Consider the following 18,875-nt stretch of genomic DNA (forward strand, 5'->3'; position numbering starts at 1 on the left):
TACATATTGTTGTTCTGAAGTTGTATTAAGAATCTGTCCTAAGATTCCTGCCCCCCCCCCCCAAAAAAAACCTGAACTATGCAATTCAAGGCACAGGTGGTGGCTGCCAGAAAAAGCAGCCCAGTATTGAGTCCCGATCTATTTCAACCCAGGCCTGATGTCAGTAAGATGTGTGTTTCTCTCCTTCCTCCATACCCTTTATTGCTGCTTGCAGGAGAAAAGCAACACATCATAATGGTGTGACCTGTGTTGAAGTAGAAATTATGGAAGGGGGTGTGGAACTTGATGCTTGGCAGCCCATGTTCTTTGGAATTGTCATTTTTGTGTAGTACCATCCTGAGTTTTCACATCTTGCAAGGTAAGTTTGCTTTGATGATAGTGAGCTCATTTGATTAAGTCTCCTTATGGCCCATAAAAACGTTGAGTCTACCTGGCTGTTATTACTTTAAAAAGTAGAAGTAGGTGTCGAGATTAAATTAACCCTTCCCTAAGCTCCAAAGAATCCTGTGCCTAAATTCCTAGGAAAGCATCTCAACTGGTTTCCCTCTAGCCCTGTTTCCAAAGATGAACAGCAAAAAAAGGTTAGCAGTGTTTGTGTGGGTGGACTGGTTTGGCTTTTGCAGAAATGTTGTTTAGTAGATGGGATGGCAGAGTGAAGAAGCTGTATCTCCACCAATTAAAAGATGATAATTACATAATTATCAGTGTTCAAAAACCATTTCTGGAATAAGTTTGTAGCGACCCACAATCCATTTCAGAGGTTTCAGTTTCAAACTAGCAAGTAACTAACTAGGTAGGCCTACTAGGTAGGCAACCTTTCTTTATTTGCTTGTTACGTGTAACCAGAGGTTGATTGTTATTTATTTAAAATGTGTAAAAGGAAGAAAGTTCTTATTTCTGTTTTGTACATTCTCACGAGCTAATATCCGTTGCTAAGGAAACAAATGGATACATGCTTATCCTTGCCATCTGTACAGCCTGTCTGGCTGTCCCCTCTTTGTTTTCATGCTAAGAACTTCCAAACGCTAATATGAATACTGGTTACTTCAGTGTCACCTAACAGTCTCTTGGGAGTTTACTATTGTCAATAAATTATTGGAACATGTTCATAAATCCCAGAATTTAGTTCAGGACAACATGTCCTTGAAATTGTTTATGGTGTTAAGTGCCTGTGAGTGATGTCATGGCATACAGCCCCTTTGCTCTGGACTCTTATCACTAAGTCTAGGGTCAAGTAAATGACAAACTACGCGAATGCGTATAATACAAACTGGAAAAGTCAACCTTTATTTCGGAGGGGAAGGGTGGGGATGCTTCTCCGAAAGTTCTGCTCTGCAATTGTTTCCTACACTGATATCACCCCTTCAGAGGAAAACTCAAATGTCCCCTCCCACTACGTGACTGTGGGCGCTGGGTTGTTAGAAGCCACTGCTGCTTATATGGACCTTTCACGTGACTCACAGTGTAATAGTTATATGTCACAGAACATTGTTTTTGTACAATTAACTGATGTTTTTGGAGAAAATCGTAATATGTGAAACAAGCTTAACCAAAAGGGGATCGAACATCTGCTCAAGGAACCAATACAGGCTATTCAGTAATCAGCTGGCATACTGTGTTCTTCCATGGTCTTAGGGCCAAACTCCAGACTTAATGCAGGAGATTAGTAAACAGGATTTCCTGTGGTTTTTCTGTTTGATTATTTCAAAGCAGTAATGTGGAACTTCTAATTTGATTGGGGGAATCAGAGCTGGGGAAAGGGCTGTTAACCTTTTAAAGGGGAAGGGGGCAGGGAACAAGTGCAGCATCTAGTTTGGCCTGTAGTGTGATCAGCCCTGATTCTTAACTGTTTTCTTGGTGTATGCATTGAGTTAAAATAATGGGCTTACACTTACCACTTGGCTTTTAGTGGGGTTTGTGTGGTGCTTCCAGCATCAACCACACAGACACCAATCTGGTACTTTCTGTAAAAAAAAAAACCACAAGAGCCAATTCCTTATACCTTGGAGACCTCTAGAGCACAAAGGGTTTTCTTTTACTTTTGTATTCATGTTGTACATTTTTTTGGCTGTTCTATTTTAACAAATATACACACATTTTTTTTTTCTAATTTGTCACTTCTGATTTCTGCCTTTGAAGGAAAGAGACCTTTTGTTGTTATCTTTGGACAGTTCCCTTTCTTGAACAGCTAACAGGACCCCTCCCTCACTGCCATTACTACTGGTATAAGGCAGGCCCAGCAAATTTGACATCCTTTTGCTCGTGTTCTTTTCTTTCCCCGTTCTTAGACCAAGGTCTTGAACAATGAAACCACAAAACTTGGTATCTGAAGAAGTGAGCTGTGGCTCACGAAAGCTCATACCCTACCAGAAAATATTTTTGTTAGTCTTTAAGGTGCTACTGGACTCTTGCCCTTTTCTACTACTGCAGACAGACTAACACGGCTACCCACCATAAAACTTAAATAAGACCCATCTCTAAAAATACCTCCCTTCGTCTCTTCTCTGCAGCCTCCAAAAAACAAACAACAAAATAAGTATACCTACCTCACAGGGTTGTTGTGAGAATAAAATGTGCTGCAAATCCAAGGCAAAACCTCCCATGCATAAATGGCAAAAGAGTTCGAGAAGCCACCTCTCGGCCAGGCATCGGTGTGTTCACATATAAAACCTGATAGTAATACACAGCAGATCTAAGATCAACCAGTAAGCGCCTTTGTGTGTCAGCCGTAATTATAACTCTATTTAGCATTTATCTACAAGCTGGGAGGGGAAGGCAGAAAAATAAAGTTGCCCGCCCCACCCCCGTCCGCCGTGTCTTACTGCCTGCTGTCATTCAGCGCAGTACAATTTCTTTTAATTTTTTTTATTGTTTTCTTCATTAATACAAATAGTTAAAAAAGAAAGTATAGTGACTTCCCTCTACTTCTCTTCCATCCAATAATTAATTGTATACACTTTTGAATGCACATTTTAATCCCTAAAGTATAAAACTTATCCTAACTATGCATAATAATTTTAAAGCTGTGTGCAATCACTTTACCAAATCTATAATAGAGATTAAATCAAAGAATATCCCTTAAACGATCCCGTTAAAAAATATTTTTCACAATGAATTCTCCATTCCCCCCCAAAATTGTGCATTATCAGTCTGATGCATCAAAGCAGCGCAGCACCATTTCCAAGCTGCCCTCCGCTAGGAAGCGCAGCAACTCAGAGAACCCGCGCTGCTCTCTGCCGCGCGCCCCCCCTCCTTCGAGCCTCTGGCGTCACTAGAGCGCGCCGGGCGCGAAGGAAGGGCCCCGCCCCTCAGTGAAGCTGCCGGGAAGCGAAACCGAAGCGTGGTGGAGGAGGAGAGTTGGGGGGGCTCGGCCAGTCTTTGTCTCTCCGGCCCGGGCCCGCTTCTGGCCGCCTCGAAGCCTTGCCCTGCCCTCCTCCTTCTGTAGGCCTGAGGCGCAGCCCCCTCTTCCCTTCCCTCGTGAGTGCAGCCGGGCCCTCGGAGGCGGGGAGAGCGCCCATGGGGAGGGTCCCCTCGCCCGCGCCTTCCCTCACCTGCCGTTTCTCCCCTTGTCTGTACCCCGCATGAGTATTCTTTGCTGCCCCCTCGCTCCTTTTCCTCGTCCCAGGTCCTTGTACTGTTCTTGCCTGGCTCTGGCCTTTCCTCCCTCCCTTCCCCGCGTCCCCCTCGGTCCTTGCTCTCCGTTTGCTTCGTTCGTCTTCCTCCTCGTTGCCATCTCCTGCTCTGCTTTCAGCGTATGGCCCGCAGTTCAGTGGTATAGTATCTGGGTTGCTTGCAGAAGGCCCCTCGGTTCAGTGCCTGATGTCTCCAGTTTAAAAGATCGGATGTGAAAGATCTCCGTCTGGAGATCCGCTACCAGCCATAATACTGACTTTCACAGACAGATGACCTGACTCAGTATAATTCACAGTGGGTCGCCGTGTTTGTCTGAAGTAGTAGAAAAGGGCAAGAGTCCAGTAGCACCTTAAAGACTAACACAAATATTTGCTGGCAGGATATGAGCTTTCGTGAGCCACAGCTCTGTTAGTCTGTCTGCAGTAGTAGAAAAGGGCAAGAGTCCAGTAGCACCTTAAAGACTAACAAAAAATATTTGCTGGCAGGGTATGAGCTTTCGTGAGCCACAGCTCTGTTAGTCTGTCTGCAGTAGTAGAAAAGGGCAAGAGTCCAGTAGCACCTTAAAGACTAACAAAAAATATTTGCTGGCAGGGTATGAGCTTTCGTGAGCCACAGCTCTGTTAGTCTGTCTGCAGTAGTAGAAAAGGGCAAGAGTCCAGTAGCACCTTAAAGACTAACACAAATATTTGCTGGCAGGATATGAGCTTTCGTGAGCCACAGCTCTGTTAGTCTGTCTGCAGTAGTAGAAAAGGGCAAGAGTCCAGTAGCACCTTAAAGACTAACAAAAAATATTTGCTGGCAGGGTATGAGCTTTCGTGAGCCACAGCTCTGTTAGTCTGTCTGCAGTAGTAGAAAAGGGCAAGAGTCCAGTAGCACCTTAAAGACTAACAAAAAATATTTGCTGGCAGGGTATGAGCTTTCGTGAGCCACAGCTCTGTTAGTCTGTCTGCAGTAGTAGAAAAGGGCAAGAGTCCAGTAGCACCTTAAAGACTAACACAAATATTTTCTGGTAGGGTATGAGCTTTCGTGAGCCACAGCTCAGTTCTTCAGATACATACTGAGCTCATATCTACCAGAAAATATTTTTGTTAGTCTTTAAGGTGCTACTGGACTCTGACTCAGTATAAGCCAGCTTCGTGTGTGCTCTGCTTAAGCTTCCAAGGTTCGCGTTTTAAGCACCTTGCTTAGGCAACAAGTTCTGCTGAACTCGGTGATACTTATTCTGAGCACACCTGCTTAGAGTCAGGCTGTCACTCTCCAGTCTTGCTCTTCCTTGGCTTCTGAAATGTGCCCTTCTTACCTTCCTACCATGTTTACTTCTCCAGCATATATTTTGTGTGCCAAGGAAACTCTGCACTGTTACCCTCCTGTTCCTTATTGCTTGCTCTAGTGTGTTTCTTTGTGTCTGTAGCCCACCTCCATGATCTTTTCCTGTCAAACTTGTCTAGTTGGTTGTGCTGCTTTTAGCAGTAATCCTTCCTGATGTGATAAACCTGAAAACAGTTACAGAACTGTCTTTTGTAAGGTGATTGCTCTCTTCCATTCCCTGCCCTTTAAAAGTGTTCCCAACAGTATTTGGCCTCTAAATCAGACAATTATCTTCCAAAAAAGTGGAGACTTGTTCTACATCAATGGCTCTGTTAACACTAATCCACTGAATAAAAAAGTCCTAACGAAACTTTCCTGGGAGTAAACTCCATTGAATAACATTGAACTGATTTCCAAGTAGCTTAGGTTGCTCTGTATGTTATGACAGCATCCTTTCCTTTTGAAAGGTTAAACATTGCATGGAGTACTTGGTACAGCTTCAGAATAAAGTTTGAGACCTTCCAAGTTTGTTTATAAATTGCAGTGGTCTTTATATAATTGGAAATAGGTTTGTGAGCTAATAAATATCTGGGCTCAGTGCCATTGGGGGGGATTGCAATGATTTTATTAGCTAAAAGTGTACCACAGAAGAACTTGTATTGGAATATTACAGATGATAGTCTTCTTAATTGGTTGGGGTTTAGTCTTAGAATTAGGCTGTGCTGGAAGGCATGGTCGGTCCTGAGATGCATAGGAGAAAGGAGGGTATATAAATATTTAAAATAAATGTTTTGCTTTCATTTCTTCATGTACTTGGTTTTATTTCTGCTGCAAATGAACACAATTGGTTTTCACTTTCATTAAACCTGTATTTACTCGAAAGGACAACTCTGAATGTAAGACCTCCCCCCAAATATTATGCCAAAAAAGTGTTTTAGTATTGGATGCAACTGTAATGTGAATGCAGTTTTAACATGCTCCCCTCTCTTTATCGACGGCATATCTGGAAAAAAAAACTAGTTTATTTCACACATGCTGAATAATGCTCTTTCAGTCCACTTTCAGTGCATTTTGCATCTGGATTTTACTGTGTGAAATGGCAAAGTCCACTTTCAAATGATTGCTAAAGTGTACTGGAAGTGTACTGAAAGTGGATTATTCAGCATGTGTGAAAGTGCTACTGCTAGTCTTGCATTTGAGAACTACTGTACTAGAGTGCAGTTCCTGCTTTCTTCACTTATTCTGAGGACATCCTATGCAGCGTAGTAAATGTTGTTTTTCTCCCTAATTCTTTAGCATTTTCCAAATTAGTGTTCTCCAGGAGTAGTAAATATTACACAGCCCTTGCATAATCTTGATCTTTTAACCATAATTATCTAACTTTGCCAATATGTGCCTCATGCCAAAGTGTTGGTTACCAGTTGAATTATTCAAATATGGAGGAACAGTTTTTATTTATAGAATCAGAACTAGTCAGACATTGGTTCTTCCCTTGCAGGTTATCAACAAAAAGTGCCTTCTAAACTGGTTATATGTTCATGGTCCTTAAGCCTCCTTCCTTTTTACTTTTCCGTGATCCTGTATGTGTGTTATGTGCCATCAAGTCGCTTCCGACTCATGGCGACCCTATGAATCAATGTCCTCCAAAAAAGTACTGTCATTAACAGCCTTGCTCAAGTCTTGCAAACTGAGGGCCATGGCTTTCTTTATAGAGTCAATCCATCTCATGTTGAGTCTTCCTCTCTTCCTGCTGTGATCATAAGCATACTTAAAGCCAGAACCACACAGTCCTTGTGGGCATAGAAGTTAGTCCTACTGATTTCAGTGAGCCTTGTTCTCTTATAATTATGCTTAGGAATGTGGCTTGAGTTGTAAGCAAGTTACGTTGAAATCAGTATCCTTTAAAAGAGAATAAGTTTATGACAGATGCACTAGAATGAAAACATGGCTCCTGTATATTCTCTGAACAAGTATTTTCAAACTGATGAATGAATGAAGACCCCATTCAATTTTTTTTAACACACTAGAGTGGAAATTGTGTCACCTTCCTGTTTCTGTTCCTTCAGTCTTGCAATGCACAGATGAAAGCCCAGACTGGGCTGTTGCATTGCCTTAGAGTGGTGCACATGTGAAATGGAAACTGTTTACTGTTTATTTCCCTGCTTGCAGTGAAAATGAAGCGAAGAGAAGAACCTGAATACTGCAGCCCGCAGAAGAGGCAGAAGAAAAGGATAGAGGAGCTGGGCCTGACCCTCAGCTCCACATCAGATGATGAAACTCAACTTAGTAATCATGCAGCTCAAGGTAAGGGTAGAAATGGTACTGACAGTGAGAGAAATTCTTGTTGGAGGCTCCTTGTGATGGGTACCTGTCACTGTTTTTGTACTTCAAAGAAGGAGAGAAGTTTTGTTTTTGTTTTTTGATGTTTTAGGCTGCTGTCTGGTGTAGTTTTTACTGATATGGCAAGTCTGTGTTTGGTCAGTGCAGATTACAGGTAACCCCATCCTCCATGCCTACACGTTGGAAACTGGTACATCGAAGAGAAGGCTAGGCTAGAATCCTTCTGCCTGCCATGTATAGGGAGGGAGTTTTTTTAGTACAGAGAAGCACTCAGTGATGTGAGCCTCCTCTTGCATTCCAAAGTGGTGCAGCCCATACAAATCGTTTAAGTGAGAACTAGGCTAGCAGATGTAGAAGGAAGCTCCATTACTGTTGGGCCCTGTATACCATACATTCAATCGGGTCTTTTAATATGTGGTTTGTACAGTGTTTGTGTGTTTTTCGGGCAGGCACTTGATAATAAATATGGTTATCACGGCCTTGCAAGTAAATCTCCATAATCAGTACAGTGTTACTATCTCAGCTGTCCTATAATGATGGCATTGTCCCCCCTTCTTAAACTCCAGTAACGGATGACAGATGGTGGGCTGGTTTTGCCCTCTCTCCTAAACACCACTAATTTTTGATGTTCTGTCAGCTATGTCAAAGTCCGATATTGCTAGGCTAACATGGTATCTGTGCTGTCTTCTAGGCTAACATGCTAGACTAGACTGCCAGGCTAACATGGTATGTGTGCTGCCTTCTTCAAGGTACTCCAAAACACTTGATTCTCATTAGGATGTGGAGCCGAATACCCCTGTGTTGAAAACACAGGACTGTCGACTTTTTATGGTTTGCTTCTAGCCTAGGTGTTGACAATTTTTTGGGGGGCTCTAGATGCCAGATAAAAAATTTAGGAGCCAGACTAATTTTTCAGCCGTTCTATTTTAATGGCCAAGGCTGGTGTTTTATATTCATATACAGAAGTTGATGATAGTTATTTTAAAGGGACTGATTTTCTTTGCTTATATGTAGAGAGTTTATATATAAATTCTATGATTTATGCAACTAAGCAGATTATTGGAATTTGTGATTGGGTAAGAGGGATCACAGTTTTTCCTTAGCAAAGAATTCTTTACCAGCTGAGGCTCAGCTTCTTCATTTTTGGTGCAGTAGCTTTTTCATATCAGGGAACAAAATCTTCTGTTGCTTGAAAAAGTTCAGAAAAAGAAGTCTTGCTTCTTGAAAGGATTAAAGATCTGTCACATCATCTGAGCAAAGTCTTCACACAGGACTTGCCAAAGGCAAGTGCTGTAGGAAAAACTCATCCCTTGTAGACCAAGGAGGTTTGATCTAATTCCTTTTGTTCTTTGTATTACTGAGGTTATGTTTACAGAGCTGTGCTTTGTCCGCTATTGACCTTGATGCCAATTTATATCTGAACTTGGTCGCCTTGGGTCTGCAACCAACTTGCATTGGACATAAAATGGGGTCAGAGATCAGCTGGTGGCAGTGAAATTCCCCGCTGCTAATTTCTATAGAAGAGAACTCATGAATACTGTGTAAGAGATGTACGATTTCTAGAAATGTTGAAGCCATGGGGAAAAAAATAGGAATTGGTGGAGGTGAAGAGTGAAATATATGCAATATTTATTTATCAAGCCTAAACTTATTTTACTGCTTTAACAATGTAAAATGCTCCATTTATAATTTAGCATATAAAAATTATACTCTTTTGCATATGTATGAAATTTAATTTTATAAACGTCTTCATTTTCTACAAGCAAACTGAGTATACCCAATACCAGACAGAGAACAGGAGTGCCACAGACAGATATCCTAGAACAGATAATCTGACATCCTGAAAAGAAAATATCTTATCTGTACAGAAACAGGCTTATACTCTCATATGGCTGAATTCAGACTAAATTTTCCGTCACCGGAACAGAGCTTTCCCCTTCCATCTGCAGCCTGCTGATCTCCACAGAAGGTTGCTTCTGAGGGACGAGGGGACCCTGAGGATTGACAGGAGGGCATCTGGAGCATGAAAGGGATTTCATGAGTACTGAAATTTCAGAGCACTGAAATTACCAGTTTAGTCTGACTCCTGCCCAGTGTAATAAGGCCAGCAGCATATTTGAATATTGAGTTAAACTTGATAACATTAAAAGCAACAAACATTTCAGTAATGTGTTTATATACACATAGCACATTGCATACTAAAGTATTCACATTTAAACAATGACTGTATGCTTGAAAATAGGTTGTGTGTCTCCAGCGTACACAGGAGTTAACATTATGTAATGCTGCACATTGTCTGACATAAAATCTCCATGCTACATATTTTGAATAACTACAACCTTGTCTTTAATGAAATGCCAGGAAAGGGTGGGGTAGAAATCGAATAAAATAAAGATAAATAATAAATTTCACTCATTCAAAAAAAAAAAAAAAATCCCCCCCAGTGCTTCCTCAAAATATCCAGTTTTTCCACTGGAAGAATGGAAAAGAAGCCCCTTTCCCCCTGCCCAGGGCCCTCATACCTCTGTGAAGTCAGGGTACCAGCACCATACAGGGAATAGGTTGAACAGATGATGATGCTATTTCAATTTGTTTAAGAACTGAAGCCTTTTGTTACGATTGAATTGATTTTCACATATCAATTAGCCATTAGCAGAACTGTTCTGATGTTACAGCATATTAACGCACATCCCAGCTTCTGAGAGTTGGTTGGAAAACCATGCAGGTGCCATAAAAGAAGTTTGGTGAGGCACGGATAAAACCTTACGTAACCAGAGGGGCAGTGGCCTGATGGCAGTGTGAAGAGGAGAGTCTGAGGAGGGACTGAACTTCCCAAACAAAATTAGGAATATGTGGTCAAATTTTGACCTGAAGGTTTTTAAGTCAGTGAGCTTTTCATACTGAACTGGCCTCACCAGAGATTGTTTGCTTAGTAAACCAAATCAGCTTTTGTAGAGCACGCTATTGGTCATTGCTAATGTGTAATGGAATGCCCCCGGGGTGGGGGCACTGTTTTGGTCATAACATTCATAACACTCAATGGCTTTCCTGTTAATGTGGAAGCGTGTCTGCTCACCACGGCATCTTGTGGATTGTTGAAATAAGTTCCCAGCCATCCATTGAGCTGTAAGTCTCTGAGGACATTATGGTCTCACATTGATTGAGAAATTCTGGTTCTTCTCTCTGTTTCGTTACCAGAGTCTTCCACCGCAAGCAGCAGCGAATCTGACAGCGAGAGCAATGAGAGGCGGCGTGCCGGTGGCACTTTTGGCGATAAGTTCGGGGCAGACCATCTTGTGGAGGACACACGCTCCCGTTACGCGATGTATAGCAGCGTGTCCCAGAAAATCATGGTAGGTCAGAGCTTCTGCAAAACCCTTGTCCAACTTTCAGTGCTGTCCCCTGTGGCTGATTCCCTTGGCTGTCCCTATTAGAATCCCCATGATTTTTTCAGTGTGATTTTTTTTTTTAATTGGGGGAACTGCTAATCTGCACGGTCACGATCACATTGCAAACTTTAGAGAATGTGGCTTCAGCTGTTGAATTCTAGCTTTATTTTTGTGAATTGGACTCGGTCTCCAGCATCTGTGGAAAGAAAGCTTTAAAAAGCAAAGGCCATAGAGTGGTTATTTTGGATAGACATTCAATGGCCAGAAGATGAAAAGTATTCATGCTGCACGCCACCCAGTACTCCTTGTGGGCTCCAGTCCCTGCCTTATCACTCATGTTGCCCTGTTAGCATCACCATACTTTCCCACATACATTCACAAGTAGCAAGTATGGAGAGGTAGGAAGTGGAGCCTAATAGAAATGCTCAAGGTAGAGAAGCTAGACAAATACTTGACATTTCTAGGTCCTATTATCACCTCCGTAGGCATCCACGGTTTCAGGGTTCCTGGGTTCTCGGGGCTTTTCCAGCCTTGGTTGTTGTCTTTTTAAAATTACAGTCAGAGAAATTGGGTCTTTCAGTATGCTAACTATTTTAGAGAGAGGATTTCCTCCCTGCTTCCCAGCTTTAGTGTTGACTTTACAAGTAGAAGTATAGTGATCTTGGGCTAAACAAATCTGAATTATAGCCCTGTAACCCAGGTTGATATATGCTTTTCCTTGAAGCAAATGGAAGAAATCCCGTGCAGCTATTTATGTTCCCGTTCTGGGATCCTTCTTACTCCTTATACTCTGAATGCCCCTTATTTGCTCTAGGCTATCAGAATTTCAAATGAAGTTCTGTTCAGTGGCTCTTTGAAATAGATTTAAATATAAATGGAACTCCTAGTTTAGGGTGCTGAAGTCATATTGCTGTTTGGCGCCATGTGAATTCCTGTATAATAAATAGATATATGAATGAAGTGACCTTTTTGAAACATGGAATATGTTGTTGTAGGCGAGTGTGGGAAATTTCAGCGAAGTGCGAAGCAGGCTTTGTTTTCGTCAGAACCTCTGAGTTGACTTTCCAAATACTGCAAAAAGTAATCTTGCATTTATAATGACACTTACCGAGCTTCTTGTGATTTAACAGACTCATTTTGCAGCTGCGTTGTATGCAGGCTTCAGAAATTGCCCAAAGGTCAGCAGGGAAGGTGCAGAGATGGTGGTGCCCCCTGAGGACATGGATGCAATGCCTCTGCCCCCCCCCCCAAGACCCTTCTGTGTTTTCACTTAGGGTTGCGACCTTCCTACCCCCTGGCAGCTGTTCACACTCAACACCTTGACAGAAAAAGATGAAATGCTCAGCTTGGAGATGCAGTGATTAGGAAGTCATCACTCGTTGAATTTCAGCATATTGCAGAGATGTCGAAGTTGCGGGATCCTCATCAGGAAACAAAAAAGACAACCCCGCCTTGTGGCTTACGCGAGTACTGGGTTGGCGTAAAGACCCCAGTTGTCTGTAGCGCTGTCCTTCTGAGTGAAGAACTTAAACCCATGTGAGAGTAACTTGGCTCTTGGCACTATTTCTTTTGTGTGCCGTTGCGTCACAGCCGCCAGCCTAACTCGAGTCTGTCCTTGAACAGCTTGAATCCGTTTTTATTTGGTAATTGCCCTCCCGTTGCAAGGTTGGCCTTACACTGGTTGCACTCAAAGCACGGTTCTGAGGGTGTGAGGCAGCGTTTCCTAAAGAGGCCTGGACAGTTGCTAGGAGACAGGCAAGTCCTTCCAAACTCCCTTTGTGATTGCATGCATTTGTGTTGATGAGCTGAGGACTCAGTGTATCAGCCACCAACAGTTATATTACCAGGAGCTTAGTGAGTTGTGGAGTTGTGCTCTTCCTGTTGTTTTGATTAATTGGTGCTATAAGTCAGCTAGGGCACCAAGCCCTCTACTGCAGAGTGTCCCAAACCTTTTGATTCACGGAGCGCTTTTCAGGAGGGAAATTTGTCACAGAGCACTAATGTTCACCTAGCACCTACATAATAAACTGAATGACAGTAGCATTTTTCTTTCCAATCTCTTCATGGAGCACTAGGAGATGTTTCGCGGAGCAACAAATGCTCCTTGGAGCACAGTTTGGGAACCTCTGCTCCACTGTATTTCGAAGTAGCTTTTTTGCTTCTTTGAAACACAGAGCACAGTCCTGGTCGACTAGCTGCTGTTCCTCTATTCTTATTTGATTTCCCTGTCCTGTGTTAGGGTTAAACACGAATGCTGCCAAGGAAAACAGCTGATATATGTAAATTCTGAAATAATCAGCCATCTTTCCTGTGTTGCCCAAGGGGACATGTAACAAAGTTGTTTTCTGTTGCCCCAGAAGGTCGGACCAGAAACAATGGGTTGAAATTAAATCAAAAGAGTTTCCATCTAGACATTAGAAAGAACTTTCTAACAGAGTGGTTCCTCAGTGGAACAGGCTTCCTCGGGAGGTGGTAAGTGCTTCTTCCCTGGAGGTTTTTAAGCAGAGGCTAGATGGCCATCTGTCAGCAATGCTGATTCTATGACCTTAGGCAGTTCATGAGAGGGAGGGTATCTTGGCCATGTTCTGGGCATGGAGTAGGGGTCGCTGGGTGTGTGTGTGTGGGAAGGTAGTTGTGAATTTCCTGCATTGTGCAGGGGGTTGGACTAGATGACCCTGGTGGTCCCTTCCAATTCTGTGATTCTAAATAAATAAAAACAGTAGAACCCAAAGCACAATAAAAGCACTACTGTAAATTGCTGTAGGTTACAAACATGAGAAAATTTCAGTTCACACACCAAACTGTGGTCATTAAAATATTGCGTCCTGAAAACATTTGTAAGGGAGGATTTGGGCATGCATCTGTTAAAGAGTCTGGGAATAAAAGAGACCCAGCGCTTGCTCAGTGAAATGTGCCAAGAGACGTGACACAAGCTGGGCCTTCACTTCAGCTATTTTTTATTCTTCTGAATGGAAGCTGAGGAGTAGAGGTTTGTTCACCTCCTCAAAGGCAAATCTTTACCACCTTTTCCCTCTCCCTTCACCATTTCTCTGTGATAACAAGATCCCTGTTAAATGACGTTTATTTTGCGCAAAATGCAGCACATTAGATATAATGATGGAGAGGTTGGGTGTAACTTGATGGTCTCCAAATGTTTACTTTCACAGTACCCTTTTCGTGTCAGCTTGTTTGCTGAGGAACCCCTGTGACCTCCAGGGAATCGCAGGGCATATCAGACTTGCGCACTGTTTGCATGGGACATTGGCCACTATTGCTGTGTGTGAATTGATAGTGTACCGTAGAATTTGTCTCCAGCTCTCCTGTAACTGCACTCTGCGCACAGTGATTGACAGTCATCGGCAAGTTGTCTTGCAGGAAAGTTTATAAGCCATTATTGATCTGTTACTTAATACCCCTGATAAGCTTCCAAGATTCCCAGGGTTCCCTGGAATACAGTTTGAAAATACATGTTTGCTTGTTTGCAGTGTTAATCGTTACACACAGCGTGTCTAGTTTCTGTAAATCTAGTTGCATGATAAGTGGAATGAGCTAGACAGGGAGTAAAGAAAGTCTTCTGTAGGATACATTAAGTACACTCAATACTTTTTAATCCCTGTAGTCCAAAGCTACATAATTGCCTGTCAGCCTAAGCATGGACAAAAGTGTGTAAGTTTGTTTCCAGATATTATCAAAATGTTTATTGCGCATTGCTTTTCAGGCCAAGATGGGATTTAAAGAAGGTGAAGGCCTTGGGAAGTATGGCCAAGGGAGACAAGAGGTCGTTGAGGCCTCCCAACAGAAAGGAAGAAGAGGCTTGGGGCTGACCTTGAAAGGCTTCGATGGGAAGTTGACCGTCAACTGGAAGGATGAGCCAGAGGTAGGAGTAGAGGGGTTTGGCATGTCCTCCTCTTGCTACGTGCTGGTGAGGCTGGTGACAAACCCTCCGTTTCAGAGTTAATGGTTTGGAAATCCATCTGGCAGCTGGCTTCAGGTTTCCGGGATGCTGGCTAAAGTAAAAAAATATTTTGCTCTCTATTAATTTTAAAAACACACACAAATATCCTTTGAAGTTGTTATTTTGAATCCTCATGTTAGAGTGTTCACCTTGTTGGAATGGATGGCTCTCAGCTCAAATTGTCCTTTCATGTCTTTGCAGGCTGGTGCCTATGAGCAAGTGGAATGGTTTCCAGAATGCACTACTGAAATTCCAGATGCTGAGGAAGTGAAGGACTGGATGACAATAGGAAAGGTATTTAGACTGCGAAACAAGGGGGGGAAATGTGGGGATAGAGTCCTGAGGTGCTATGTGTATATTTCTGCAGAAAAAACCTTGGCATAGATCCTAAGCTCCCTTTCTACTCACAGTAGGCCCTTCTGCGTGCAGAAGAGACAGAGGGCAACTTTCATGAATCCCCGCCTCTCGCTGCAATTCCTGACTTAAACCCCATGATGTTCCAGAAGGTCCAGTGACCCAGGGGGCACAGTTTGGGGGTGGGGTGGGGGGCTAGGCAACTGTTGTGGGAAAGTTCATGTTGATGCCCCTCAGCTCTGTTCACGATGCGGAGGAATCCCCAGTGTACTGTGAGTGCATTTTCTCAGGTAGAACTGCAAAGTAAAAGTCAAATTGCTCAAAATAATATTAATATGATTGAGTAAGCAGGATTACAATGATAACCGCGAGTGAAATGACATATTAAAGTATAAACAGAGAAATCACCATGATTTTTTAAAAGTTAAAGTTAATTTTATTTATTTATTTAAAAATTGTATCCTGCCTTTCCTCTTGGTCCAAGGTGGCTTACAATAATAGTTAAAACATCCCCAGCTAAAACCAAAGGTAAAACAGAGAGAAGAACCAGAATTTCTCAATCAAAACAGGGAGGGGTAGATAAATATAGAGTCGTAACAAAATGAGGTGCTGTTTTTAGTGAAGGTGGGAGAGAACCCTTTTCATAATTTGTCTTAGGAAAAGAAAGTTCCTTGAACACTTCTTTTAAGCCCAGCGCACACACATTGTGAAGCCCTGGAGTCAAGAGGCACACTATTGTGTGTTCAACCAATCAACCAACCTTCAATGGCATATGAATTACAGTTACAATAATTAAATATAGTTGTATTCAGATAAAATAGTACAGTTTATATGTAAATAAATGGCAACAATCAACTAGGTTTACTCTTAGTTCCTGGAATCCTCATAGCAACTAAAAGAAACTTTGCTACCTCCTCTGTAATACAGGGGCGCTGATCAGCCAGGAGGAAAAGCCACTTTGTCCTTTGCTATTGTGGGTTAAGACCATGTTGAACTAGGACTAGGGAGACCCAGGTTCGTATCCCTACTCACCACAAAACTCATTGGTTGACCTTGGGCCAGTTATTCTGTCTCATCCCAGCCTTCTTGACGTACTTGATTTGGACATGAAATGGGAAGTGGAGAACCACGTACCCTGTCCTGAGCCCCTTGAAATAAGGGCATTTTCTAAAATGTAAAAAATAATCCCCTTCAACGTGACTTGCAGCTATGACAGACAGGGGCATGCATCTGCACGCTACTGTCTGCTGCCAGCATTTGCAAGCAAGTATGAACATGTGGTGCATGCAAAAAACCCTTGATCACAATCAGGTATTTTTTTAGGGTGTTGGTGGTTTAAGCAGGGTTTTCCTTCATATTTTGGGGCGTCCTCCTTTTCGTCTAGAAGCTAAAATGACTAAACTGAGGCTATCATATTTTGGTCACATTATGAGAAGACAAGAGTCACTGGAAAAGACAGTTATGTTCGGAAAAGTGGAGGGCAGCAGGAAAAGAGGAAGACCCAACAAGAGATGGATTGACGCTATAAAGGAAGCTACAGCCCTCAATTTGCAAGACCTGAGCAAGGCTGTCAAAGACAGGACATTGATTCATAGGGTCGCCATGAATCGGAAGCGACTTGACGGCACTTAACACACACATACACCTTTCGTCTAATGCCTTTATGATGCTCAGCACATCCACCCAGAGGAGACCTGCTTTACAAATGATGCAGCATCTTTTTGTAGATAATTTGGACAAAATCCCTCTTTGTTGTGCAAGAGGTGGCAGTGGTTGATGCTGTGACTTACACCAACAGCCTCTTCTGTGTTGGACCGAGTGAATTGTACTAGCATTGTTGGCAATCTGAGCAAGTGTGGTATAGGATTGTACTAGGACATGGGAGACCCAGGTTCAAATCCCCACTCTGCCGTTGGAGTCTGGTTGGGTGACCTTGGTTGGGTGACTCTGTCTGAGCCTGATCTACCTCCAAGGATTGTTGTGTGGAGAAAATGGAGGAGAGGAGAATAATGTAAATGGCTTTGGTTCCCTATTGGGGAGAAAGGTGGGGCATAAATTAAGAAAATAAACAAGAAGGGGCGGGGCTGTGGCTCAGTGGTAGAGCATCTGCTTGGCATGCAGAAGGTCCCAGGTTCAATCCCTGGCACCTCCATTTAAAGGGACCAGGCAAGTAGGTGATGTGAAAAGACCTGTGCCTGAGACCCTGGAGAGCCACTGTCGGTCTGAGTAGACAATACTGACTTCGATGGACCAAGTGTCTGATTCAGTATATGGCAGCTTCATTTGTTCAGTCTGAGCAGATACTATTTTCTTTGTTGGGTTTAATCTGCCCTTGTTGGAACTGAAGGACCTGAGAGGCAGATGTTCTGTTTCTTCCTCACTGTGCTTTGCTTTCCAGGCATGGTGAGAGGTAGCAGTGGCACTTCCATATTTTGCCACCACTGATCCGTGTGCCTTTGAGAAAGAATTTGTGAGGCTGATTCTAGATCTTTTGAATTCTTTCATTTGCTTGGCTCTGTGCTCTGGAAAATGTCTTGGGTGTGAGCAGGGCGACAGGTTCAGTTTATTGATTCATGCTTTTTCCTTGTTATGTAGAGGAAACTGGTTATTGAAGATGAAACAGAATTTTGTGGAGAAGAACTCCTGCACAATATGCTGCAGCGTAAGGTAAATGTCATCTGTTAGAAGTGGAAACATAACCGAAGCTAGATCCTGCTAGAAGTCGAGTCTTTCTTTTCTTGCTGGCTGAAATAACAATCTGGTCCAGAAGAAATAACTTGGGCTCTCTTTGTGATTGCACCCTCAAGGTTGTTGTAGCATGAGTACATACTCGTTCTTCTGCTACTGTAATTATAATTTTTGCTGACCTTGGGTTATGGGATGATCAGACCATCCCTGTTTCCCATAACTAGGTGGCTGTTTGCTAAGGCCAAAATTAGTTATGGGGAGCTTGAAACCATCCTGTTTGGCTGTGTCTTCCTTGTTATAACAGGTTTGTTGCTTCCTTTTATAGACCTTGTTTGATGAGCTGAATGGAGAGGAGATGCGCAGAGCTCGTACAAGATCCAACCCCTACGAGATGATCCGAGGAGCTTTCTTCCTAAACAGGTCAATGGAGGTTCTCTGGTTTGCAGCCCTTAGGCCCGCGGAGACCAGGTTCTTAACAGGTGTCCGTCTTACGTTCACAGAGCTGCAATGAAGATGGCAAACATAGACTATGTTTTCGACTACATGTTTACAAATCCCAAGGATTCTCATGGGGTGAGGGTTTCTCTATATTTCAAAATCACTGGTGCCTTTGAATGGAGAAGTGGGCGGGGAAAATCCCCGCTTTTCATTTTCAAAATACTGGTCTGGCAAGCAGGCGTGTAGCTAGGGGGATGTAACCATTGTCTTGGATCGCAGGAGGATTCTGTAGGGGTGCTCGACTCTCTTCCCTTCTGCTTTTGCAGAAGCCTCTGATCAAGGAACATGGTGCCGAACTCTTATACTTTGCCGATGTATGTGCTGGTCCTGGTGGCTTCTCGGAGTATGTCCTCTGGAGGAGGAAGTGGCATGCAAAGGGTTTTGGGATGACCTTAAAAGGACCAAACGATTTCAAGCTGGAGGATTTCTATGCTGCTTCCAGTGAGCTCTTTGAACCTTATTATGGTATGTGTATCAAGCATGCACATGAAGTGTGTTCATGCATAAGCGTCTGTTTCACTTTCAGTGAGAGGTGAAAGAATTCTGAATGCTGGACAGTATCGTTGTTACCCCCGTAATGTTTTTGGGGACAACCTTGGGAGTATTTTATACACCATCTTATAGTAGGTCATATGAGGAGAATTGGCTGCCGTCTTGATGCTGCTCGTAGACGGGTAGGAACCAGACCCGAGGCCACTTTATCCCATTTC

At 42.9% G+C, this 18,875-nt stretch overlaps 1 protein-coding gene across 1 annotated transcript in view; it reads left to right on the forward strand.

Moving 5' to 3' along the window:
• Positions 1–7,114: 7,114 nt before the first annotated feature.
• The window catches only part of CMTR1 (cap methyltransferase 1), a 43,115-nt gene continuing 31,354 nt past the window's right edge, over positions 7,115–18,875 (forward strand). The window contains exons 1-8 of the mRNA XM_056853280.1: positions 7,115–7,245; positions 10,480–10,634; positions 14,389–14,547; positions 14,827–14,919; positions 17,575–17,646; positions 17,993–18,087; positions 18,168–18,240; positions 18,432–18,630. Coding sequence (XP_056709258.1) covers positions 7,116–7,245; positions 10,480–10,634; positions 14,389–14,547; positions 14,827–14,919; positions 17,575–17,646; positions 17,993–18,087; positions 18,168–18,240; positions 18,432–18,630 — 976 coding nt within the window. The 5' untranslated portion in view covers position 7,115. The remainder of the gene's footprint in view (positions 7,246–10,479; positions 10,635–14,388; positions 14,548–14,826; positions 14,920–17,574; positions 17,647–17,992; positions 18,088–18,167; positions 18,241–18,431; positions 18,631–18,875) is intronic.

Source organism: Euleptes europaea, chromosome 7, assembly GCF_029931775.1.
Source record: "Euleptes europaea isolate rEulEur1 chromosome 7, rEulEur1.hap1, whole genome shotgun sequence".
Classification (NCBI taxonomy): domain Eukaryota; kingdom Metazoa; phylum Chordata; class Lepidosauria; order Squamata; family Sphaerodactylidae; genus Euleptes; species Euleptes europaea.